The sequence below is a fragment of the Geotrypetes seraphini genome, chromosome 7, assembly GCF_902459505.1.
Source record: "Geotrypetes seraphini chromosome 7, aGeoSer1.1, whole genome shotgun sequence".
Taxonomy (NCBI): domain Eukaryota; kingdom Metazoa; phylum Chordata; class Amphibia; order Gymnophiona; family Dermophiidae; genus Geotrypetes; species Geotrypetes seraphini.
The window spans coordinates 115581048-115603784 of NC_047090.1; the positions used below are offsets into that span (position 1 = coordinate 115581048).

Here is a 22737-nt window from a genome sequence, read left to right on the forward strand (position 1 = left end):
CCGTTTCAAAGCAAGAATTATAGCACGATGCCGAAGGGCGGTGAGGTGGCAAGAGAGAGGGTGGTGGAGGAAAGGAACAGATGCTGAAGGGGGGTGGAGAGGAACAGGGGGAAGGACATGGGGAAGACAGAGTGGGGAGAAAATGCTGAAGGGAAATGGAGAAGAGAGAGTGGGGAGAAGACGCTGAAGGGAAATGGGGAACAGAGAGTGGGGAGAAGACGCTGAAGGGAATGGGGAAGAGAGAGTGGGGAGAAAACGCTGGAAGGGAAGAAGACAGAGATGCCAGACTATGGGGAAGTGGAGGGAAGAAGATGGGTGCTAGACCAATTGGGGGGGGGGTGAAGGGAGAGGCACAGTAACAGAGCAAATGGAAGATGCAGAGAGAAGACAGACAGTGGAAGGAAGGAATTGAATGAGAAGATGAGGGAAGTAGAAACCAGACAACAAAGGTAGAAAAAAAATTCTATTTATTTATTTTCTTTCTTTTGCTTTAGGATAAAGTAGTATATTAGTTGCGTTTATAAAAATTTATAAACTAAGCCCTGCCAGCTGAACATCTCTTTCTCTGGTTCAGCAGCCAGAACTTTGATTTATAAGGAAGGAAAAAGCTAAATATTGCAGTACTGAAGCTTGTATGGATGTTGCAGGGGACGAGGACAGTGGTCGCGGGGATGGGGTAGGGATAGTGGTCGCGGGGACGTGGCGGTGATGGTGACAAATTTTTCCCCCATGTCATTCTCTACTATCTAGCTCCATTGCATGAAGTCCAACAGCCAAAGTACAGGCAGTCCCCGGGTTAAGAACAAGTTACGTTTTTAAAGCTATTCTTAAGTCAGATTTGTATGCAACTCAGAACTTGTAGATTTTAAGATTCTTGCTGCTTAACTCAGCTCCCAGCTGACAAAAGGGACAACTGTCCCCAGTGGTGTACCAAGGGGGGGGGCAGTCCACCCCGGGTGCATGCCCTAGGGGGGTGCATAGCCATCTGGGTCCGAGTTGTCCTGCCCTACTGTTGAAAAAGATCTTAACCTCAGCGCAGCTGCCGGTGCACCCCCTCCAATGTACTTGCTCTGGAGCAGTGTCGGCAGCCATGCTGAGGTGCAGGAAGGTCCTGTGATGAGTATGTCTGACGGCTCTGCTCCAGAAGAAGTAAGTTACGTCAGAGGGGGTGGACCCGGCAGACACAGGAAGTTGCGGCAAGGTCCCGCGATGACTGTTTCTGCCGGGTCCACCCCCTCCGATGTAACTTATTTCTTCCGGAGCAGAGCCAGCTGACATACTCATCGTGGGACCTTCCTGCACCTCAGAACGGCTGCCGACTCTGCTCCAGAGCAAGTATGTTAGAGTGGGGTGGACCGGCAGCTGGTAGCTACAGTCATCGTGGGACCTTGCTGCATGAAGGGAAAGAAGGGAGCAGGACTTCTGGTATGGAAGAGTGGAGGAGGGAGAGAAAGGGGGTAGGATGGTACTAATGGAATTGGTGTGTGAAAGGGGAGAGAGGCATAAGGGGAAAGGATACTGGATGGAATTGGATTGGAGGGAAAGAAAGTGGGTAGATGCTAATTGAAGAGAGGTAGATGGAGAGAGAAAGGGTAAACATTGGATGGTAGTGGGGAGGGTAGAGGGGGAGCCTATTCTGGATGAAGTGCGGATTGGAGAGATAAGGGAGCAAATGCAGGAAGGAAATGGGAGGAGAGAAAGAGGGGAGCAGATACTGTATGGAAGTGGACAGAGAGAGGAGAAGGTACTAGATGGAAGGGGTAGAGAAAGAGGGCACATGATGGAAGGAGGGGATAAATAAAAGGAGGGCACATGATGGGGGAAAGGATTGAGTTAGTGAAATACTGGAGGGGGTGAGGGAAAGAGGTGGCGAGCTGTAGGTAGACAGTAAAAAAGGAAACTGATGAGAGGGTAGTAAGAACATAATCTAGACAGATGCAGAAAATAAATTGAAAAGGAAAATGAGGGAAAAAAGGGATTGCAGAGGAGAGGTGTGGGAGAGGAGAGAGATGCCAGACCAATGGGGGTGAAAGGAGAGATGGAAGGGGGAGGCATACAGTTTCTGGAAGGGGCATAGAAGAAGAGAAGATGCCATATAGGGGCAGAGAAACGGCAGACAGTGGATGGAAGGAAGAGAGTAACAAGAAGATGAGGAAAGCAGAAACCAGAGAAGACAAAGGTAGAACAAAAATTTTCTATTTATTTATTGCTTTAGGAGACATGTGTCACTGTTTCTGTGGTGTTGCATTGTATGCAGAGTCCAGCTTCTTGCTGGTTCAATTTAACCTTTGTCTATGTGTTTCTATTTTATCTCCCCTTTTACAAAACTGTGGAGCGTTTTTTAGCGCCAGCTGTTATGGTAGCAGCTCTGATGCTCAGAATTTTACCACCATGGCTAAAAACTACACTACAGTTTTGTAAAAGGGGGAGTTGTTAGTTTGTGATTACATATTCCATACTAGGCGAAGGTAGTTGCTGTGTTCTGTGTGTTCGAAAGACATGGTTTTCTGTTAGGATTGACTGCAGGATTATCTGTACTAGTCTGGCTTGTTTAGTTTAGTTTGCTTAGGTATACTCTTGTGTGACATTTGGATTGTTACTAAAAATCATGCTTTTCATACAGATGGGGGGGGGAGTGGTGTCAAAAAATGATGGGCCCCGGGTGCCATATATGCTAGGTACGCCACTGATTGTCCCTATCAGTGTGCCCTCTAAGGTACAGCATGCATAACCACACACTGTTCTTAATGCAGCCATGCATCATTCCTGAATCTGCTACAGGAGAAGTGTAGGAGTCTATATACTGGAAATACTGCTCAGTGGAATCCAATTAAGCCACAACCGCATTCTTAAGTCGGGTGTCTGTAACTCAGGGACTGCCTGTAACAATGTTTCAGTGCTGTGACTCTTGTGTAAGCCTAATCAATTAGGCACAAACAAGCCATGATCTTCCAGGGTATCTACCAGTTGTGCAAATACTACCTAATCAGCCGTTTCCCTCCAAAACAGTCATTTAGAAGGTACTGGATGAAGAAGAGCCTTATTTTTAAACAGTAAGGGCAGGTATTACTCAGTTAACCCTTTATTTGGTACTGTTGCTCCCTTATGGGAGATCTGCAATTCTGCATCTCCAAATGCCTCTTACTTAGCACTGTTGCTCTCATTGAACATCAAGTTACATAAAGCAGCTATTTCATCATCTTTCAATTAAAGGGTTAATGAGAAATTAATTACCTTAACATGATAATGGATCCTTTATGGTATTGGTAATATGGTCACAGTAGGGATCAAGTGAGGGCAAGGGTTCTTTATAGCTGAGGAAAAAAAACCTTTTAGCACTTGGTGACAAAAGGGCTAGATTCACAAAGCAAACCGATCATGTACTGATTAGTTTACGACCAGATTTCCCTCCTGCACTATTCACTAACCTCTCCTGTGATCCGCTTCGAATCCGTGCATGCAAATGAGGAGAAACGCATGCAAAGTGGACAGGGATGCAATCCACCAATCAAAATTTTCAAACCGACTTGGCTGGCCAATCAACCCAAGAAACGACTGCTGGGGACCAGTCGAAAATGCCTTTCTGACTCTGGAAGCCCTGCTCTGCCCAGATCTCTCCTGCCTGCTCACCCCAAATTGCCGCATCACTGCCCCGGTTTTCTCCTGCCCTTCTCTGAATCTCTCCTGCCTGCTTGCCTGAATTGCCTTGAAACGGGCTGGAAGCTGTAGATCAAAGTCCCATAGACTCTGTGGTTTGGATTGAGGAATCTCGAAGCACTCCCAAAGATTCGGTTCCTTGTATGGAGTGTGAGGATTCCAGACAAGACACTTGCAAAGACTGGACTCCTTGCATAGAGTATGTAGATTCAGCTCAAGGCACAGGCAAGGACTCGACCTCTTGTGAGACTGCTGAGTGCCCAGGCTGGACTGCAAGAAACAGAGTCGAGGCAGGACTATATTTGGTCAGTAACTGAACAAATATCCGCTCTAAAATGGTCTGGATAGTAGCCTACAATTGTGGATCTGAGTCTGAAACTGGATCACTTACTGAGGCTAAAGGCTCTGAGGTCAAAGAGGAAGAATGCTTCGACTTGGAGGAATGATGTTTAGGTAGCTTGAGGACCACCGCTGGAACTGTCTGCTGAGGTATCTGACCTGAGGGAAGCTCAGGAGAAGACTTGGCAGATTTACTCGAGGTCGAGGATGTTCCAAACGAGGAAGGTCTGATGAGAGTCGAGGTTGAAGTCGTGGAGGCAGGACATCCCGTAGCAGGCCTGACCGAATCGGAGGTCGCGGGTGTAGTAGAGGTTTCCATACCAAAAATCTTCTCCATTTGAACTCAACGACGTTTGAGGGCTCGAGGTTGAAGGAAAACACAGCGAATGCATGACTCCGGGCAATGGTCAGGCTACAGACACTGAAGGCATCAGCGGTGTGGGTCAGTGAGGGAGATCACATGCTGTCACTGGCTACACTTCTTGAAGCCCGTGACATAGAAGGAAAAATAGCCGCCGCAAAGTCAAAGCCCGCAGGCTGAGGGCGTGCAACAGGCCCCACTGTCACTTGACTAAAAAATTCAACTTCTTTTTTTAACAAAGACCGAAAGAAAAGCACAGCGACACGGTAATAAGAAAATAAAACACGAGCCACGGTGAGAGAAGGCACGAAGCGAACTAAGTTGAGGGCAGAGCGTCAAAGACGGACTTCTCAGCTCTGCGGAAAACTGAGAACTGATGAGACGCACCCTGTGCTGGGCGGGAAGGCACTCGTGCATGTGCAGTGCGGCAGACTCAAAACTTCTGAGTTTCTTCAAGCAAGTCTGCTTGCGAGGATGTCCGCATCCGGGCTCCGTGAATGATGTCACCCACATGTGAGAATAGGCTGCCTGTTTATCCTGGGATAACTTATTTACCCACTCAGAGTGTGAAGGAGCAGTGCTGCTTTTCCAACCTCTTGCTATTAAGCATTTAGCAGCTGCCAAATCTATTCAAAGAAGTTTACTTTGCCATTTATATTTCCCAGTATTATACAAACCAAGCACGTAATCAATTGGGGAGTCTCCCACCTGTTTACCCATTAGACCTGTTAAGGTATGGATCACACTCCTCCAAAAAGGGAGTAATACCGGACAATCCCACCAAATATACAGGAAGGAACCCACTAAAGTACTACATCTCTAGCACTGATTAGAAACTTGGGGGTACATTTTATGCAATCGCTCCAGTGTAAAGTACCAGCAAGTCAGAACCTTATAGGCATTTTCCTGTACTAATGCACAAGAGGACGCATTATACACTTCCCCACATATGATCCCCCATTCCCTGGAGGTAAGAACCTTTCCAAGATCCCCTTCCCATTTTTCCATAAAGGGAAATTGGAACACAGTATGACCCCTCCAGTATTGATATAAAACAGAAATGGGGCGTGGAACCTTCTGCAATGAAAGCTACAAATTCTCAAGATGTTCCCCCTGTATAGGCGATCTAGAATCCCAACCCTGGGCTCTCAAAAAATGGCACACGAAGATAAGCTAGATAGTCCACATTGGATATCCCATACTTCCCTTGGAGCTGAGCAAAAGAGAGCACCCCTTCTTCACCCATCAAGTCATGAAAAGAAATCAAGCCCAACCCTGCCCAGGTCCAAAACACTCTATTCTCCTGCCCTGCTACAAAATGAGGCTCAAACTGAGTAGGCGCCAACGAGGACACCAGCAATCCATTATCCAACTGATCTCAAACCCACAGCCACAATAAGAAAAGGTGTCATAGAAAGGGATTAGCCATATTTCTTGCCCAGGTACAAGATGCGCCGGAGAGCCAAAGCTTATATTTAAGTGGTTCTAGGCCCCCATATTCCTGCTCTAATTGCACCCCACTCTTAAACTCCCCTATTTCCCACTCTAAAAACAACTGATCTGAGCCGACTGATAATACCAAATCAGATTGGGGGCTCCTCTACCCCCTAATTCTCTAGCAGCCCTTTTTGGGAAATCCAGGGAGACTTCCCCTGCCAGATAAACCTCCTCAATTCGGCATCCAAAGCAGCTAATGCCACCCTAGGTACCTGCACATGTAATGTTTAGAAAAGAAACAACCACCTCGGCAGCACGTTCATCATAATGACAGCTATCCTTCCCCACCAAGATAACCATAAGCCATGCCAACGTTGTAGATCACGTCTAATCTGACAGAACACCAGTGGATAGTTTACGTCAAAAATCTTTTTCAAGTCTTTTGGTAACTGTATGCCCAAATACCAAAGCTCCCGCGAATCCCACCGAAATGGAAACAACGCCTGAGTCCTGTTGACCTCCAATGTCAAATTCAATATTTCTGTTTTATCGAGATTTATTTTAAACCCAGACACTATACCATAATCTTCAAAAATCTATAGCAAAAGAGGACTAGTGAAGAGCGGATCCCTTAAATACAACAAATTATCATCTGTGAAAAGCGCAATACGATGTTCCACCCCTCCCTGTACAAACCCCCGTAACAAAGGATGGTTACGAATACAGATAGCCAAATGTTCAACTGAGAGCGCGAACAATAGTGGGGAAAGAGGGCACCCCTGACGGGTCCCCCGCTCTATAGGAAAGTAGTCCGTATAAGATTGATTGATCCAGAGACAAGCCCTTGGTGAGGCATAAAAGGTGAGTTTAATTTCAGTGCATGGGAGTGAGTTGACATCACTGAACTAGAGAATCTTGGTCTTAAGACTTTAGTTTGAGGTACCGTAGTTTTTTTGTGATCAGTCGCTTAGTTAGTCTATTGTGGTTTATACATGTTGAAGCGTATTGTCCAATGTATTTTTTGCATCACAAAGGAGAGAGATGTCATTTGCATATGAGAGGATTTGGACTTGTGGAAGGGTGAATGCTTATGTATAGATTGAATAAAGAGGGAGAAAGTGAAGATCCTTGCGGCAGGTGTCTTTCCAGCTTTGTGATTTTTTTTTTCCGTCCTTCCATACCTTGTAAAACCTATTATTTAGGAAATGGAAGAATCATTGTAGTACATTGGTGCTGTGGTGTAAACAAAACAAAAAAGACTTTTCCTTTCTCTGTTAGGGCCTAGCTGATACTCACTAATACCAGCTCTGGCAGGATACACCTTTTCAAATCTAACATATTGTAATCACAAAATAGAAAATAAAAATTATTTTTTCTACCTGTCTAGTCATTTTATTATTCAAATCATGTTTGTCATAGGCTCTGGTTTCTGTTTGTCTTCTGTTAAGTTGCTCGTTTGATGTTTTCTTTTCTCTGTGCTCACCATCCATTTTCCATCTCTGTACCTTCCCTTCCCTGCTCTCCCAGCTCATTTGTCTTGAAGGCTGCAAAAGTAGAACATTGGCTTGCTTTTCCTCCAGCAGGTGCTTCACCTAATGCCTTTATTCCACCATGCTCTAAATCCCATACCTTACATCCCAGGAGGGAAATTCCTCTTGTCCACCTATGGGTAAGTAGTTTGAACATAGCTCTTCTATCCTATACTATATTCACCTTATTTTCCATGTCCACCTCATTAACTGGAGGATCATAGTTTTTCTTTACTTTCAACAGCAAACATTTCTCCTTAGTGTGCAATATAAATACTGAAATGTGTCCAACCAATATGGCCTTCCAGTTACAAATTACAAAACCATTTGTTTCACACCCCAGTCTCTTGCCTGCTGTATAAGGAAGGTAATATTTTAACTTCTAATGTTTGAGAGTCTCATGATTCCTTCCTCTTTATCATCTTGCAACAGCAAGAGCTGCATCTTCGACCACTTCCCCTTTCCTACAACTTAAACATCCCACTCCACTTCTTCAGGTCTTCCCCACCTTCCATCCTCTTCTCCCTTTCAATTCACAAAGCCAATTTTACCTCAATAAATAATATGGGTGAATGCTCAATAAAAAGCATTTTCACATTTAAGTCATTTTAGAATCACTGAACGCACTTAAACATCAAGAGTGTCCAAAGTTTAAGGAATCTCTTTTTAATACATTGTCCCCACGAGATCATAAAAAGTTTCTCCATGTGCAAGAGCTTATGCATCTGATTTCTCCAGTGCACCAAGGTTGGAGGGGCAGAATGAAACCACTGTTGTAACATATGTATAATGTTTAGCAATCAAGGCTGCCTTATGCTAAAAGAGACAGGAAACTCTGGTACCTTCAATTATAGAAGACATATTGTCCAACAAACATATCTGTGGAGTTGGTGCCCATATTTCAGGTCTTCCTTTTTAATTGTAATTGGCAAATTCTACAGTAGATGCAACCATTTTAGCACCATCTAAACTAACTATACACTACAACCGTGGTAAATCCTACTAGCTTCTGCAAGTTACTCATTTCACAAGAAAAGGTTTCATATTCAAATGATACAGCTTTTCATCTTGACAACAGAGGATAAGGTCCAGATATTTTAAGCTTCTGACTCTAATGAAAACTCCCCCTGCACTGCCCTTTCCAAGCTCTTTTTCAATCCCAGCACTGTTGACAGTGGCGTATCTAGGGTATGTGGCACCCGGGGCTCATCATTTTTTGATACCCCCCCCATCTATATGAAAAATATGACTTTTAGTAACAATCCATATATCGCACAACAAGAGTGTACCTAGGAAAAGGCAGCATCTTAAAACACTGCAGTGAGCACTAGAACACCAACACATACATTGTAAAACTAAACAAGCCAGATCCCGCACAGTCAATTGATCCTGTAGTCAATGCCAACTGAAAACTATGTTCTTTTTTTTTTTTTTTTTTTTAAATCTTTATTCCTTTTTATTTCTTTCAACAAGTGTACAGTATTATTACAATTAATTTACATAACACACTTGGCATTCTTAAACAATATTATTATACATGTTTTTATTCCCCCCTCCACCTCCCACCCTTTTCCATATCAATAAAATATTCCTTCCAAATTTATATATAATTATACATCCCTTTTTGATAATACAATTAATCTGACATGAAATCTGTCCCTCCCCCCATCCTTCTTCCTCAAACACTTTAAACATTTTATTATACCCAGTAATGCACAACAATAAATATCCCATCCTATTACATATATCTCCTTATTTTTCATAACAACATCTTTCCAATATTTTTCCCTCCCTATCCCTCCCATCCCATCCCATTTCTATATATTATCCCCTAAGGAAAAAGAATAAACTTTACTCGTTATAATATTCAATTAATGGCCTCCACACCTCTTGAAATCTTTTAAAATCCCCCCTCTGTATCGCAAAAAATCTTTCCATCTTATACATATGACAAACTGAGTTCCACCAAAAATTACAATTCAATCTAGAACAGTCTTTCCAATTAGTTGTTATCTGTTGAATTCCCACTCCCGTAAGAATCAACAATAATTTATTGTTTGCTGCAGATATTTGGCATTTGGCCCTCATACACATTCCAAAAATCACTGTGTCATAGGATAAAGCCACATGACTCTCCATCAACATATTAACTTGATCCCATATTGATATCCAAAATGCCTGAATACATGGACAATAAAATAAAAGATGGTCTAGAGTTCCAACTTCAATTTTACAATGCCAGCATCTATTAGACTTAGAGCAATCTAATTTTTGTAATCTAGTAGGGGTCCAGAATGCTCTATGCAACAAAAAGAACCATGTTTGCCTAATAGATGTTGACATCGTACCTTTAATTCTCCAAGACCAAATACGTGGCCATTGAGATGCATTAATCTGATGCTTAATCTCAATGCTCCAAATATCTCTTAATCCATTTTTAGGCTTCTTATTCAAATAATTAGATATAATTTTATACCACTTTGCGGCCTGGTGACCCAGAAAATCTGCCTGGAAACATAAGAATTCTAAGCTGTAATGATCATTTAAAGATTTCCATTCAGGGAACCCCACCTGAATAGCCTGCTTCAATTGCAACCACTTATAACTTTGTTTTTTATTCAGACCATATTTATGTTGCAATTGTGAAAATTCAAGTATCTTATCATTATCAATTACTTCCGTTAATGATCTTATACCTGCTTTAATCCAATCTTTCCAGACAACCTTAAACCCGCCTATTTGTATCTTGGAGTTTACCCAAATAGTCTGTTGTTTCGATTTTAAAATAGAATCAGTAGTTAATTTGTCTACAAACCTTAATGTTTTCCAAGTATCCATTAATACACTATTGTCCTTACGTATTCTAGGCACCTTTATACCAAGCAAAAGATCAAGCCTAAGTGGAAAGATAAGTGATCTCTCCACCCTTAACCACTCTGGTAATTGTTCCAAAAGCTCTGGGAGGACCCAATACATACCTTGGCGCATGATATAGGCCTGATGATACCTATAAAAATTGGGAAAATTTACCCCACCCTCCTTAATTGGTCTTTGCAAAGACACTAAAGCCACTCTTGCAATTTTACCCAGCCAAATAAATTTAACCAGAATACTATTTAATTTTTTATAGAAAGACCCCTGAAAAAACACTGGTATCATTCCCAATTGATAGCAAACCACAGGCAAAATCATCATTTTAACAGTTTGTACTCTTCCCCACCATGACAAATGTAAAGGATTCCATTGCTCACACAATTCTGTAACTTTTTGTAATAAAAATTTTTCATTTATTCTTATTGTCTCTTCAAGTGTTTTATTCAGCCAAATACCTAAGTATTTTATTCCATCCTCTTTCCATATAAAAGGGAAAGTATCAAGTATACCTTTTGTACAATGCACATTTAAAGGTAAAATCTCTGATTTAGTCCAATTTATTTTGTATCCTGAGAATTTTCCAAATGTATCTATGATCTTCAGTAGACATGGGATTGTTGTTTCCGGATTCCTCAAATGAAGCAAGATGTCATCTGCATAAGCAGATACTTTATATTCCACTCCAGCACATGGAATACCCTGTATGTCCTTTGCCTGTCGAATAGCTAATAATAAGGGTTCAAGAACTATATCAAAGAGCAAAGGAGATAATGGACAACCTTGTCTAACTCCCCTCTGCAACTTAAAAGCATCCGAAAAATTATTATTTATATATAAGCGAGCAGTTGGGGAGCTGTACAATGCTTGTATCATTTGTATAAATCCGGATCCAATACCAAACCATTCCATAGCTTGATACATGAAACTCCATTCTACACGATCAAAAGCCTTCTCAGCATCTAGTGAAACCGAAAAAGCCGGATCATTAATTTGTTTTGTTAAATAATACATCTGAAATGCCAGTCTAGTATTATTAGAAGAGTGTCTTTAAGCAACAAATCCAGTTTGATTCATTCCTATTATATGCGGAAGAGCTTTAGCCAATCTTAATGCTAAATGAAAACTATGTTCTTTTCATACACACAGAACAGAGATACACCCTCGCCCAATATGGAATAATCACAAACTAAAAATAGAAATATGTAGACAAAAGTTAAACTGAACCGCCAAGAAACCAGACCCTGGATACAATGCAACACCACAAAAACAGTAACACATGTCCTCTAATACAGTGCAAAATATAAAGACAGTAGATGTAAATTTGAAAAAACTGATACATAACAATCACCACTTTACAAATTAACAAATAAAAATAAAACAAATAATGAGAAATTAAAAAATACCATTTTATTGGACTAATCCCTGTAAGCTCGGTCCCCATCCCCGCAAGCCTTGAATTGTTTATATTAAAGTATAAAAAGAAACAATATTCTGTACAATTGTCAATTTATAAATCAGTGTCTTCTCCCCACTCTCTCTTCCCCATTTCCCTTCAGCGTCCTCAGCCCACTCTCTCTCCACTTTCCTTCAGCGCACACACATAAAAACAAGCAATTTCATTCTATTCATTCATAGAAATTAAAGTCTAAATAATGCCAGTCACATAACAAAACATGATTTTACAAAAATAATTCCCTGCACAGTCAAGCCTGCAAGGATTACTAGATATCTTTCAGCAGCTCCCCTCCCTCCCTCCCCCTTACCTTTGTGGCCAAGTCAAAATGATCTACCAACAATAAAATTTTAAAAACACAAAGCACGCTGTATGCAGAGAAAATGTTAATTATCATTTATATTCTGCGGGTTTTCAAAGAGGTCAAGGCAGATGACTTTATGCAATGTCACCTCAGTAACAACTATACAAAAATAGACAAATATTTCCCCTCCCTTTTTACTAAACCGCGATAGCGGTTTTTAGCGCAGAGAGCTGCGCTGAATGCCTCACGCTGCTCTCGACGCTCATAGGCTCCCTGTGCTAAAAAACGCTATTGCGGTTTAGTAAAAGGGGGCCATAGTGCAAAACCCAACTGGATTGCTGCTCTCAAGGAGGGACTTTGAGACTCCTGCACTAGAGTGCATTTCTCAATGCCTGTGCTTTGGGTTCAGTGTAAAGCAATGTTTCTCAACTCGGTCCTGGAGTACCCCCTTGCCAGTCAGGTTTTCAGGATATCCATAATGAATATGCATGAAAGAAAATTGCACATAATGGAGGAAGTGTATGCAAATCAAATTGATGCATATTCATTGTGAATATCTTGAAAACCTGACTGGAAAGGGGGTACTCCAGGACCGAGCTGAGAAACATTGGTGTAAAGTATTTGTATCCACATGATCCCTCACCTCCAAACTAAACTGTCCCAAAACAAGCCACATAAACTTCCAACAGACACTGTCAAATGCTTTCACAGTATCAAAGCTGACCATCGCTGTATCAACCCCGGCAATGCCATGGCTATTTACACTGGTATTTTGTAAAAACACATGTGCCTACTTGTCTTTATAAAATAGTGTTCAAGTAGGTGCTTACTTACCCTCTTAAACCAGACTCTCTGTTATAAAATGACTTCACACTGGCAGTCTTGCTTTCAGAATCGGAGGCATCCTTCACTTGCTATGCAAACCCATTGCTAGTCTGAGCTTTCTATCCTTCATGTGCCATTTCTCTTACCCCATCTCCTTCCGCCTTAACAGTCATTTTGACGCTCTGCCTCGGTTCCAGCTTCATGCTCTGACAGGACTGACAAACACTTTTACAACTATGTTTGTGTTCAAATCATTAAGACATACCACAGCAGAACCAGTCCAGGGCATAACACCAGAAAGCATGATATACTATATGATCCTTGTTAGACAAGTAAGCTACCACGAAAGAGGCATTAAGCCCACAAAATGGGTCTGATGTTTAGGATATCCTAATGAACAGTTATGAGATGTTTTCATACAATTGCTCTTAGATTTGCAGACCTCGGATGCCTTGAAAACCAGGCTGTTTTGCAGTATTTTCTCTCCTCAGATAATTGAAATCACTCCTTTAAATCACACACTCCTGGGAGAAATCCATACAGTCATGCAAAGCAGAATTTTCCACATGTGCCAGATCGGCTCATGCCAAAATTCAGCACAGGAACCAGGAGACAGCAGTGGTGGAAGTGGCATCTAGCATGGTTCCCGCTCCTCCTCCAAATGTTGATAATGACAGTAGGCGGAGGAGGAGAGTAGCTGGATGTTAAATCTCAGATATGTTGAAGCTCCCTTCTTGTCTTCACATCCAGAAAGGTGAACTGATCATCTCTCCTTAACAGACAGATAATGTTATTTTGATTTTAAGAGTTCTGCATTGGTTTATGGGTACAATGCTCACTGGAAAAAAAAAGGTCCATCAAGCCCAGTATCCTGTTTCCAACAGTGGCCAATCCAGCTCACAAGTACCTGGCAAGATCCCAAAAGAGTAAAACAGATTTTATGCTGCTCATCGTATAAAAAAGCGGTGAATTTTTCCCAAGTCCATCTTAATAAAGGCTTATAGACTTTTCTTTTAGGAAATTATCCAAACCTTTTTAAAACCCTGCTAAGATAACTGCTTTCACCACATTTTCTGGCAACGAATTCCAGAGTTTAATTACGGTTTATTTTAAATTTACTACTTAGTAGTTTTCTTTCATGCCCCCTAGAGTCCTAGTATTTTTGTAAACTATAAACAAGTGATTCACATCAACTTGTTCCACTACACTCAGTATTTTATAGACCTTTATCATATCTCCCCTGAGCCGTCTCTTCTCCAAATTGAAGAGCCTTAGCTGCTTTAGCCTTTTCTCATAGGAAAGTCATCTTCTAATTGTCATGGAAAACAGTAACTAAATGACCCAAAAGCGAGAAAAAAAAAATACATACCACCAAGTGATTAGATTAGATCTGACAAGAAAACAAATCTTTCCTGACTCAACAAACAATGCTTGGAGTAAACCCTGGAAATCTCCCTCCTTAGTTAATTACACAGTTCCTTCCTGTAACAATTCCTTCTGCAAATGTTTCCTACAAAAATATCATCAAATTCTTCTAAATGTTATTTGCATTGACAGGGATAAACATAGAAACAAGTGCATGACATAGGTAGCCAGCATTCTCGAGGATCCAAGAATCTGTCTTCTGGTGTAATGAGTCTGCAGCTAAATCTGCACATCTCCAGTACAAGACAAAGCCACTTTTACTAAACATGGTGAGGCCTCATCTGGAATATTGTGTACAATTCTGGAGGCCACATTACCAAAAAGATGTGCTGAGAGTTGAGTCGGTTCAACGAATGGCCACCAGGATGGTCTCGGGACTCAAAGATCTCCCGTATGAGGAAAGGCTGAATAAATTGCAGCTATACTCACTCGAGGAACGTAGAGAGAGAGGAGACATGATAGAAAAGTTTAAATATATCACGGGCCGTATTGAGGTGGAGGATGATATTTTCTTTCTTAAAGGTCCCTCGGCCACAAGATGGCATCCGCTGAAAATCAGGGGTGGGAAATTTCATGGCGACACCAGGAAGTATTTCTTCACTGAACGGGTGGTTGATCATTGGAATGATCTTCCGCGTCAGGTGATTGAGGCCAGCAATGTGCCGGATTTTAAGAAGAAATGGGATTCACATGTGGGATCTCTAGGGGGTTAAAATCAAGGGGGGGTAGGTCATTGGAGTGGGCAGACTTGATGGGCTATGGCCCTTTTCTGCCGTCATCTTCTATGTTTCTATGGAACTTAGCATCTAGACTCCATACCAAGAGAAATCAGGTTAGATCTGGAAATAAAATCATACAGCAGAGGTTGTTTCCAAGGGTAGACCACAGGTGACTCAAGTTACTATAGATAAATCAGACCTAGAAGCAGTGGTGTAATGAAGGGAGCGGGAAGGGGCAGAACATCCCAGGCGCTGTCTTAGTGGGGGCACTGGCACTTCTCCACCTCCCCATGCCACGCCCATGTTGTCCCTGCCCTGCCCTCTGTACCTCTTTAAATCTTCGCCAGAGCGAGCAGCTACTCTGGCCTCCTACTTGCACCGGCCTGACTCCCTCAGACATCACTTCCATGTTGCGGGGCCAGGAAGTGATGTCAGAAGGAAAGCCAATGCCATCGCAAGCAGCAAGCCAGATAAGCTGCTCACACTGGCAAAGATTTAAAGAGGTACAGGGATGGGAAGGGAGGGCAGAAGTGTGGCATGGGGCGCAGAAGGAGCAGGGAGTGGGGGGTGGGTGGAAAGGAGAGCGCGGTGGGTGTCACTGCTCCAGGAGCCTCCTACCCTTGTTACGCCACTGCCTAGAGGTAGCCTTCATGAGATAGAAAGAGAACCAATGATAAGTGTTTAGGAAGACCGAAAGATGACAGAGGCCCTCTAATCCTCTTGTGCCGGAGGTGGGGGTAGGCACTACTTATTTACTCTCTTTCTGAATGGCTGGGTGACAGGACCACAGCAAAAGCAGCACCAGGTGAACAGTTCAGTCTGCAAGACCAAGCAAGTGTTACCTACATCTATGCTGGAGAAGGTGTGGCTCACTGGTAGAGCTGCTGTCTCTGCACGCAGAGATTGAGAGATCAAATCTCAGTGCTGCTCCTTGTGACCCTGGGCAAATCATTTAATCCTCCAGTACCCACAGCTTTGAATGTCAGCTCTGAATGGCAATGCCACAAAAAAGGCAGTATACAAGTCCTCCTCATCCCTCCCTTCCCAAACTACTTCTGTGAGTCCCATGATTCTGAGGATATCTACGTTGAATATGCATAAGATCAATTTGCAGGTCTCCAATATATGTAAACTGAACTTTTGAATATCCTTAGAACCAGACCAGCTGTGGGACCCTCAGGTTCAGTTTGGAAAGCCCCATCCTACGCAGTCATTCACTAGTTACCTCATTGTGTACCATAGACCAGGCCAAGAACTGTACCACTATTCATCTTTAGTAACTGAATCAGAGCACAAGTGGAAAAGGAAGAGGGGCACATTAACCAACTAAGCAATCTAATTAGCTGGAGGGGCAACAATGAAGTTTAACTGTGGAGAGAGGTTGAAATATAAGTTAAGAGTGTAGCAGAGACAAGAGATCAAAAGAGGTATATTGGCAAGAGAGATAGTGACTATATTTGCGCAAAATTCTTAAATAAGTCCTTGACTGGATAAGTTTGAAGAAAGGAGATTATGGTCACAGTAAGCATAAGAATAATTTGTCAGCTTAGTTTGGGTTGGGTGGGTGGTATAAACAAAAGCTAAAGAGGTCATATTGATGAGGAAAGAGGGCTGATTCAGCACTCGCAGACTGTGTGAAGCGAAGGCACTGCGCTCCCCTATGCCTCCTACCCAAAATTATGCCTATGATATTAAGGTATTTGAGAATCAGGGAAAACAGCATCCCACATACTGGAGAAGAAGCAGAGCAATTAGAAAGGACGAAAAACTATCTGGATAAATGAGAACAGTAGTACAGGATACACAGTTCAAGTTCAAGTTTCAAGTTTAAGTTTAATAAGATTTGTTATCTACGCAGTATCATATATTTCAATGCGTATAACAATTTTCCAATGCATAAAAATAAAAAAAAGGGTGGACAAAATATGACATTACATACAAATCATATAAGTTCTAATACAAACTAATACAAAAAGGGTAAATAGGATGGACTACAGTCTTTAATTAAAAAAAATAAAAAGAAACATTTGGGGAGGAACATATAGGATGGGATCACATAAAATCCATTAGGATCTGAAGATTTTATATTTGGGAGGTTAAGCTGTCTATGTATTGAATGCATCCTTATACAGAAAGCTTTTTAAGGAGCGCTTGAAATTTTCTAAGGATGGTTCATTACGTAGATACAGTGGTAAGTTGTTCCACAGCTGAGGAGCTATGACTGAGAAAATGGTAGATCTCCTGGTCCATATTATTTTTAGAGAAGGAATAGTTAGTAAATTTTGTTGTATTGATCTGAGAGCCCTAAATGGAGAGTACGGTATCAAAAGTCGATCCAAAAATATCGGCACGTGTGATTGTTGAATTTTAAAGGTAAGCAATATGATTTTAAAAGTTATTCTATGTGTAATTGGTAACCAATGTGCAGCCTGTAAAAGTGGTGTAACGTGGTCATATTTTTTTGATCTTGTAATAATTTTTATTGCTGTATTTTGTATTATCTGTAACCTTCTTATTTCTTTATTGGTTATGCCATGGTATAAAGTATTGCAATAATCTAACCTGGAAATGATTAATGAATGAATAAGAGTATTGAGAGCTTCAGGGAAGATTATTAAGGATATTTAGCAATCACAGTGGCATGATGATAAAGAGCACGGTCAAAAAGCACATACAGAAAGGAAAAACAAAGGGGGAGTCAACATCCCACTGCACAGTAAAACTGGAAGAGACAGCTAAGAGGTGTACTTTCTGCAGCTGTCATCAATGTACTGTATAGAAGCATGATGGCAGATAAAGGCCAAATGGTCCATCCAGTGTGCCTATCCGCAGCATCTATCATCTCCTCCTCTCCCTAAGAGATTCCACATGCCTGTCCCATGCTTTCTTGAATTCAGATATAGTCTTTGTCTCCACCACCTCCACCTCTGGCTGATGTTTATCATCAGACAGTCAATGCATGTAATTCTCCACAGAAAAAGTCCTATTCTCACTATCTACATGATCACCAAGTGTGTAATCAGCACATATGTGGATTCAATATAAGCTGGAAATTTTGACACATCCTGATATCAGTTTTACATTTCTCCCAGGACAGACTGGGCATCTTCCACTGATCTATAAAAGCCTCTTTACCTGGCACAGTGAGCGTGGACAAGGAGTCCTCTCTTGACTTAAGCTGGGTATCTCCCATCCACCAGACAATCTTAACTGGATCTGGTGGGCCTACTGCAGTACAGGACAGGTTAAAGTGGGAGCCAGGGAGAACAGCCATGTCCTGGGGCTCCAATATAAAATAGGGTATACCTGAAAGCAAAGAAAAAAAATGAAGGTTTGTTTCTCACTGATATGAGTCTATAATATGTAATCTCATACATAGCTGCACTGTCCTACACACATCATACTCATTTACATTCATATCTAAAGTTACATGTCTGCTGTTCCCTTTTTAGCTTATATTAGCACATCAAAATAGCCTACGACAACAGATTACATAGAAATGCCTCCCCCTGCTATCCTTCCAAGCAGAAAACTAGTTCCAAGTTAAAAATAATTTTCTACATAATTTAAAAGTTCTGCTTCTCTGCTGCTGGTGGTGCCTGTCAAAGAACTGCTCACAAGAGTAAGACATTTTCAGGCAGGAGGGTTTGTGCACTGCCAAGAAAGGAGCAGGAACTGCTGGGCCATGCGAGTTCCCAGTCCTTGAAAAATATGATTGGCGGGGAGCTCTGAACATATCTCCTCACCTTCCACCGTAATCCATATTTCTTGTGACACTGCTCTCTTCCCCTCCATCTCAGCCTCACACCAGTACCTCCCAGCATCAGGTCGCTCGATTGCTTTCAAGCTAAAAGAGGGAAAAAATCCTCAGTGAAACCAAGTCAGAATACCATAACTCAAACATGACTGTGTATAACAAAAGTACTCTTTGTGCATCTGCCCCTTGCATCCAGGGTAACCATTTCCCTAGGTCAGGGGTAGGCAATTCCAGTCCTCGAGAGCCGGAGCCAGGTCAAGTTTTCAGGATATCCACAATGAATATGCATGAGATGGATTTGCATGCACTGCCTCCTTGAGATGCAAATCTATCTCATGCATATTTATTGTGCATATCCTGAAAACCTGATCTGGCTCCGGCTCTCTAGGACTGGAATTGCCTACCCCTGCTCTAGGTCTTGGATGTTGACTTTGTTTCCAGATGACATGGGGACAGAATTTGTCCCCGTTCCCGCGGATAACCGTGAGACACCAACCCGTGTCATTGAACCTCAGTCTTCCTACACCAGCATTCTTCAATGCAAGGCTTGAGGGTCAGTGGTTGTGCCCATTCGTACTCTGATTCTTCCCTCTCTCCTTAAAGAATGACATGGGGATGGTATCCCATGGGGACAAATTCTGTCCCCGTGTCAGTGTCTAGTTTCCACCCAAGATTAAATGAAAGATGCATTTGTAAGTTCTGGAAGCAGGCTAAGTACAGACTGGCCCCCTGGGGTGACTGATACCACACAGCAGGTGCCTCATTTGTAACCCGTACTGAGCTCCTTTGGGAGGATGGGCTAAAAAAAATAAAAATAAAAATAAATAAATAAATCAGATAAATAAATAAATATTGCCTGACGTGGTACAACGCACATTTCAACTTAAAATCCTATATGATTAATATGCAACACACCAGAAAGCAGGTTCAAATCCTACTTTTCTCACTAATGCTCCTCATGGTATATCATTTCAAACTTCCCTTCCTCAGCTTAGACCGTGAGTCCTCTTGGGCAGGAAAGGTACTTGTGTGTACCTGAACTGTAACTTGCTTTGAGCTTGGATTTTGAAAAGACGAGTCATAAAATTTACAACCCAAACCCAAAACCAAATGCACACCTCATTTTTTCTTTTTAATGTTTCCAATACAACAGTTTGGACCACACAACTTCTACCTGAATTAAAGCAGCCCAGAAAGCCGAACTGTGATTTTTATATCCACAGTGTATATACCCACAGGACAAATGAAGTGATATATCATTCTAGACCAGGGCACAAATTCAGTGGGAAAAGCCTCCCACCTCCTCCCCAAATGGAAAATCAACACAACCACAGTACCTACTGTTCCCTGGCATGCCCCACTGTCTTCTCTCCTAAGGAAGGGAAAGGGATTGGGACTTGTATACTGCTTTTTTGTAGTTTTTACAACCACACTCAATGCGATTTACATACAGATACTTCCAGCATTTTTCCTATCTGTCCTGGTGAGCTCACAATCTATCTAATGTACCTGGGGCAGTGGAGGATTAAGTTACTTGCCCAGGGTCGCAAGGAGCAGTGTGGGGTTTGAACCCACAACCTCAGGGTACCGAGGTTATAGCTCTAAGCACTACACCACACTCTCGGTAGCCATGCATTTCCTCCAATCCTCCCTTAGGGCTGCATGGGTCTTGACAAGTTCTCAAAATCTAGGATCTACCCCAAAAACCTGGGAACTAGCAATTGAGATCTCCCTCCCCTCCTCACCAAAGCTGAAGATCAGGGAAGGGGGATGAAATTCTCTGAGAATTGTCAAAGCTCCTTTGGGATCTGATTTACTAAGGCTATTTCCCATTCTGAGCTAGGTTTAGTAAAGCGTGCTAATGTCATTAAATACTCCATTAGTAACTAGGTGGTAGGCAATTTCAATATCCATATAAATGATGTGAATCACCCTCGCTCAAGATACTTCTCTGACTTTTGGGCAGACCTTGGATTTTACCAGCATATTCGATTCCCTACTCATTCCACCAGTCACATTCTTGATTTAATTTTGACTGATTCGCCCTCTTTACTCATATAGAGTGATTTTCATTTGCTGCCATTGTCTTGGACAGACCATTATTTTATTTCCTTTTCCCTTCTAACTAAATTGACTCCTCCTAGTACTGCTGATTCTGGAAAGTGGTTCAGGAATTCTCTTTTAATTGACCTCACAACTTTGGCATCTTTTGCTAGTATTTTTCCTACAGATTTTGTTAAATCACTCATTTGAAGACTAGCTTGCAAACTTGGAATTCTTTTCTCTGAGACAAATTTCATGAGATTACATTACATTACATTACAGATTTCTATTCCGCCATTACCTTTCGGTTCAAAGCGGATTACAAAAAGAGTTATGGAAGAAGGGTTACAACGTTAGATCAGAGAAGGTTTCCAAGAGAGGGAAAAGTAGGATCTGGGGCTAGGGAGGGGATGGTAAGAGGGGGTTAAGCTTTATCATGGTATTAAGCTTTATTAAGGGATTTCTTGAAGAGTATAGTTTTTATTTCCTACTGCAGCATGTGATGGGCTCTAGGCCAAAAGAAAATCTCAAATCCTAGTACCACCAGTATCTGGCACTCTTATAATGTCAGGTCATACATTCTGAGCATTTTGATGTAAAAATAAATCCGCAGAACACAGTAAGGCTTGTAGAACTCAACGTTTCTATACAACTCAGCTAAATAAAAGAGCCAAAACCCCCTCTACCTTATTACACTATTACCTATCTTTGGGAAGGGGGAGGGGAACATCTTGTACTGAAACTTAGCAAGTAAAATGAATAATTACTGGTTTGTTGGCTTGAGGATGAGTGTGACTGTTGGGCAGACTGGATGGACTTCACATTTATTATGTTACTACTAATTTGATACAGAATTCTGCAAACACAAGCAGGAGATTGCTTTCAATCTTTGCCACTCTTATCTACTCACAACATAAAGAAGTTCCTTCTGATGATTCTCTTGCTCAATACTTAGTTTCAGGCCAAAAATGAGTACTTTACAATCATCTTTTCCCTTTCAGACTAATTCTCCAGACTCCCTTTGCCATTCTCCGTCTCTTAGCTCTACCTGGTCAACATTTAATCTGCCATCCTCAGAATCGTTTACTAAACTCCTCTATAAAGATCACTGCTAAGAACATAAGAATTGCCGCTGCTAGGTCAGACTAGTGGTTCATTGTGCCTAGCAGTCTGCTCACGCGGTGGCCCGTATATCAAAGACCAGTGCTCTAAATGAGTCCAGCCTCACGTACGTTCCAGTTTAGCAGGAACTTGTTCAACTTTTTTTTGAATCCCCGGAGGGTGTTTTACTCTATAACAGACTCTGGAAGAGAGTTCCAGTTTTCCACCACTTTCTGGGTGAAGAACTTCCTTACGTTTGTACAGAATCTATCCCGTTTCAACTTAAGAGAGTGCCCTCTCGTTCTCACTACCTTGGAGAGGGTGAACAACCTGTCTTTATCTACTAAGTCTATTCCTTTCAGTATCTTGAATGTTTTGATCATGTCCCCTTCTCAGTCTCCTCTTTTCAAGGGAGAAGAGGCCCAGTTACTCTAATCTCTCACTTTACGGCAACTCCTACAGCCCCTTAACCATTTTAGTCACTCTTCTCTGCACCCTTTCAAGTAGTACCATGTCCTTCTTCATGTACGGTGACCAGTGCTGGACACAGTCCTCCAGGTGCGGGCACACCATGGCCCGGTACAGTGGCATTATAACCTCCGATCGGTTCGTGATCCCCTTCTTTATCATTCCAAGCATTCTGTTCGCCCTTTTCACTGTCGCCGCGCTTTGTGGAGGCGGCTTCATCAACTTGTTGATCAGTACTCCCAAGTCTCTTTCCTGGGAGGTCTCTCCAAGTACCACCCCAAACATCTTGTATTCGTGCATCATTTTATACTTATTCATGTTGAACCTCATTTGCCATGTTGATGCCCATTTCTCAAGCTTGATTATGTCACATTGCAGATCTTCGCAATCCCCCTGTGTCTTGATTAAAGTTGAAGTTGAGGCAGAAGGCAGAACCTCTGTAAGC

At 42.0% G+C, this 22737-nt stretch overlaps 1 protein-coding gene across 1 annotated transcript in view; it reads right to left on the reverse strand.

Annotated features, from left to right (window-relative positions):
- The window catches only part of TYRO3 (TYRO3 protein tyrosine kinase), a 203089-nt gene that overhangs the window by 131746 nt on the left and 48606 nt on the right, over positions 1-22737 (reverse strand). Inside the window, exons 3-4 of the mRNA XM_033952099.1 lie at positions 18670-18770; positions 18059-18229 (exon numbers count right to left, since the gene is read on the reverse strand). Of these exons, the coding sequence (XP_033807990.1) occupies positions 18059-18229; positions 18670-18770 (272 nt within the window). The remainder of the gene's footprint in view (positions 1-18058; positions 18230-18669; positions 18771-22737) is intronic.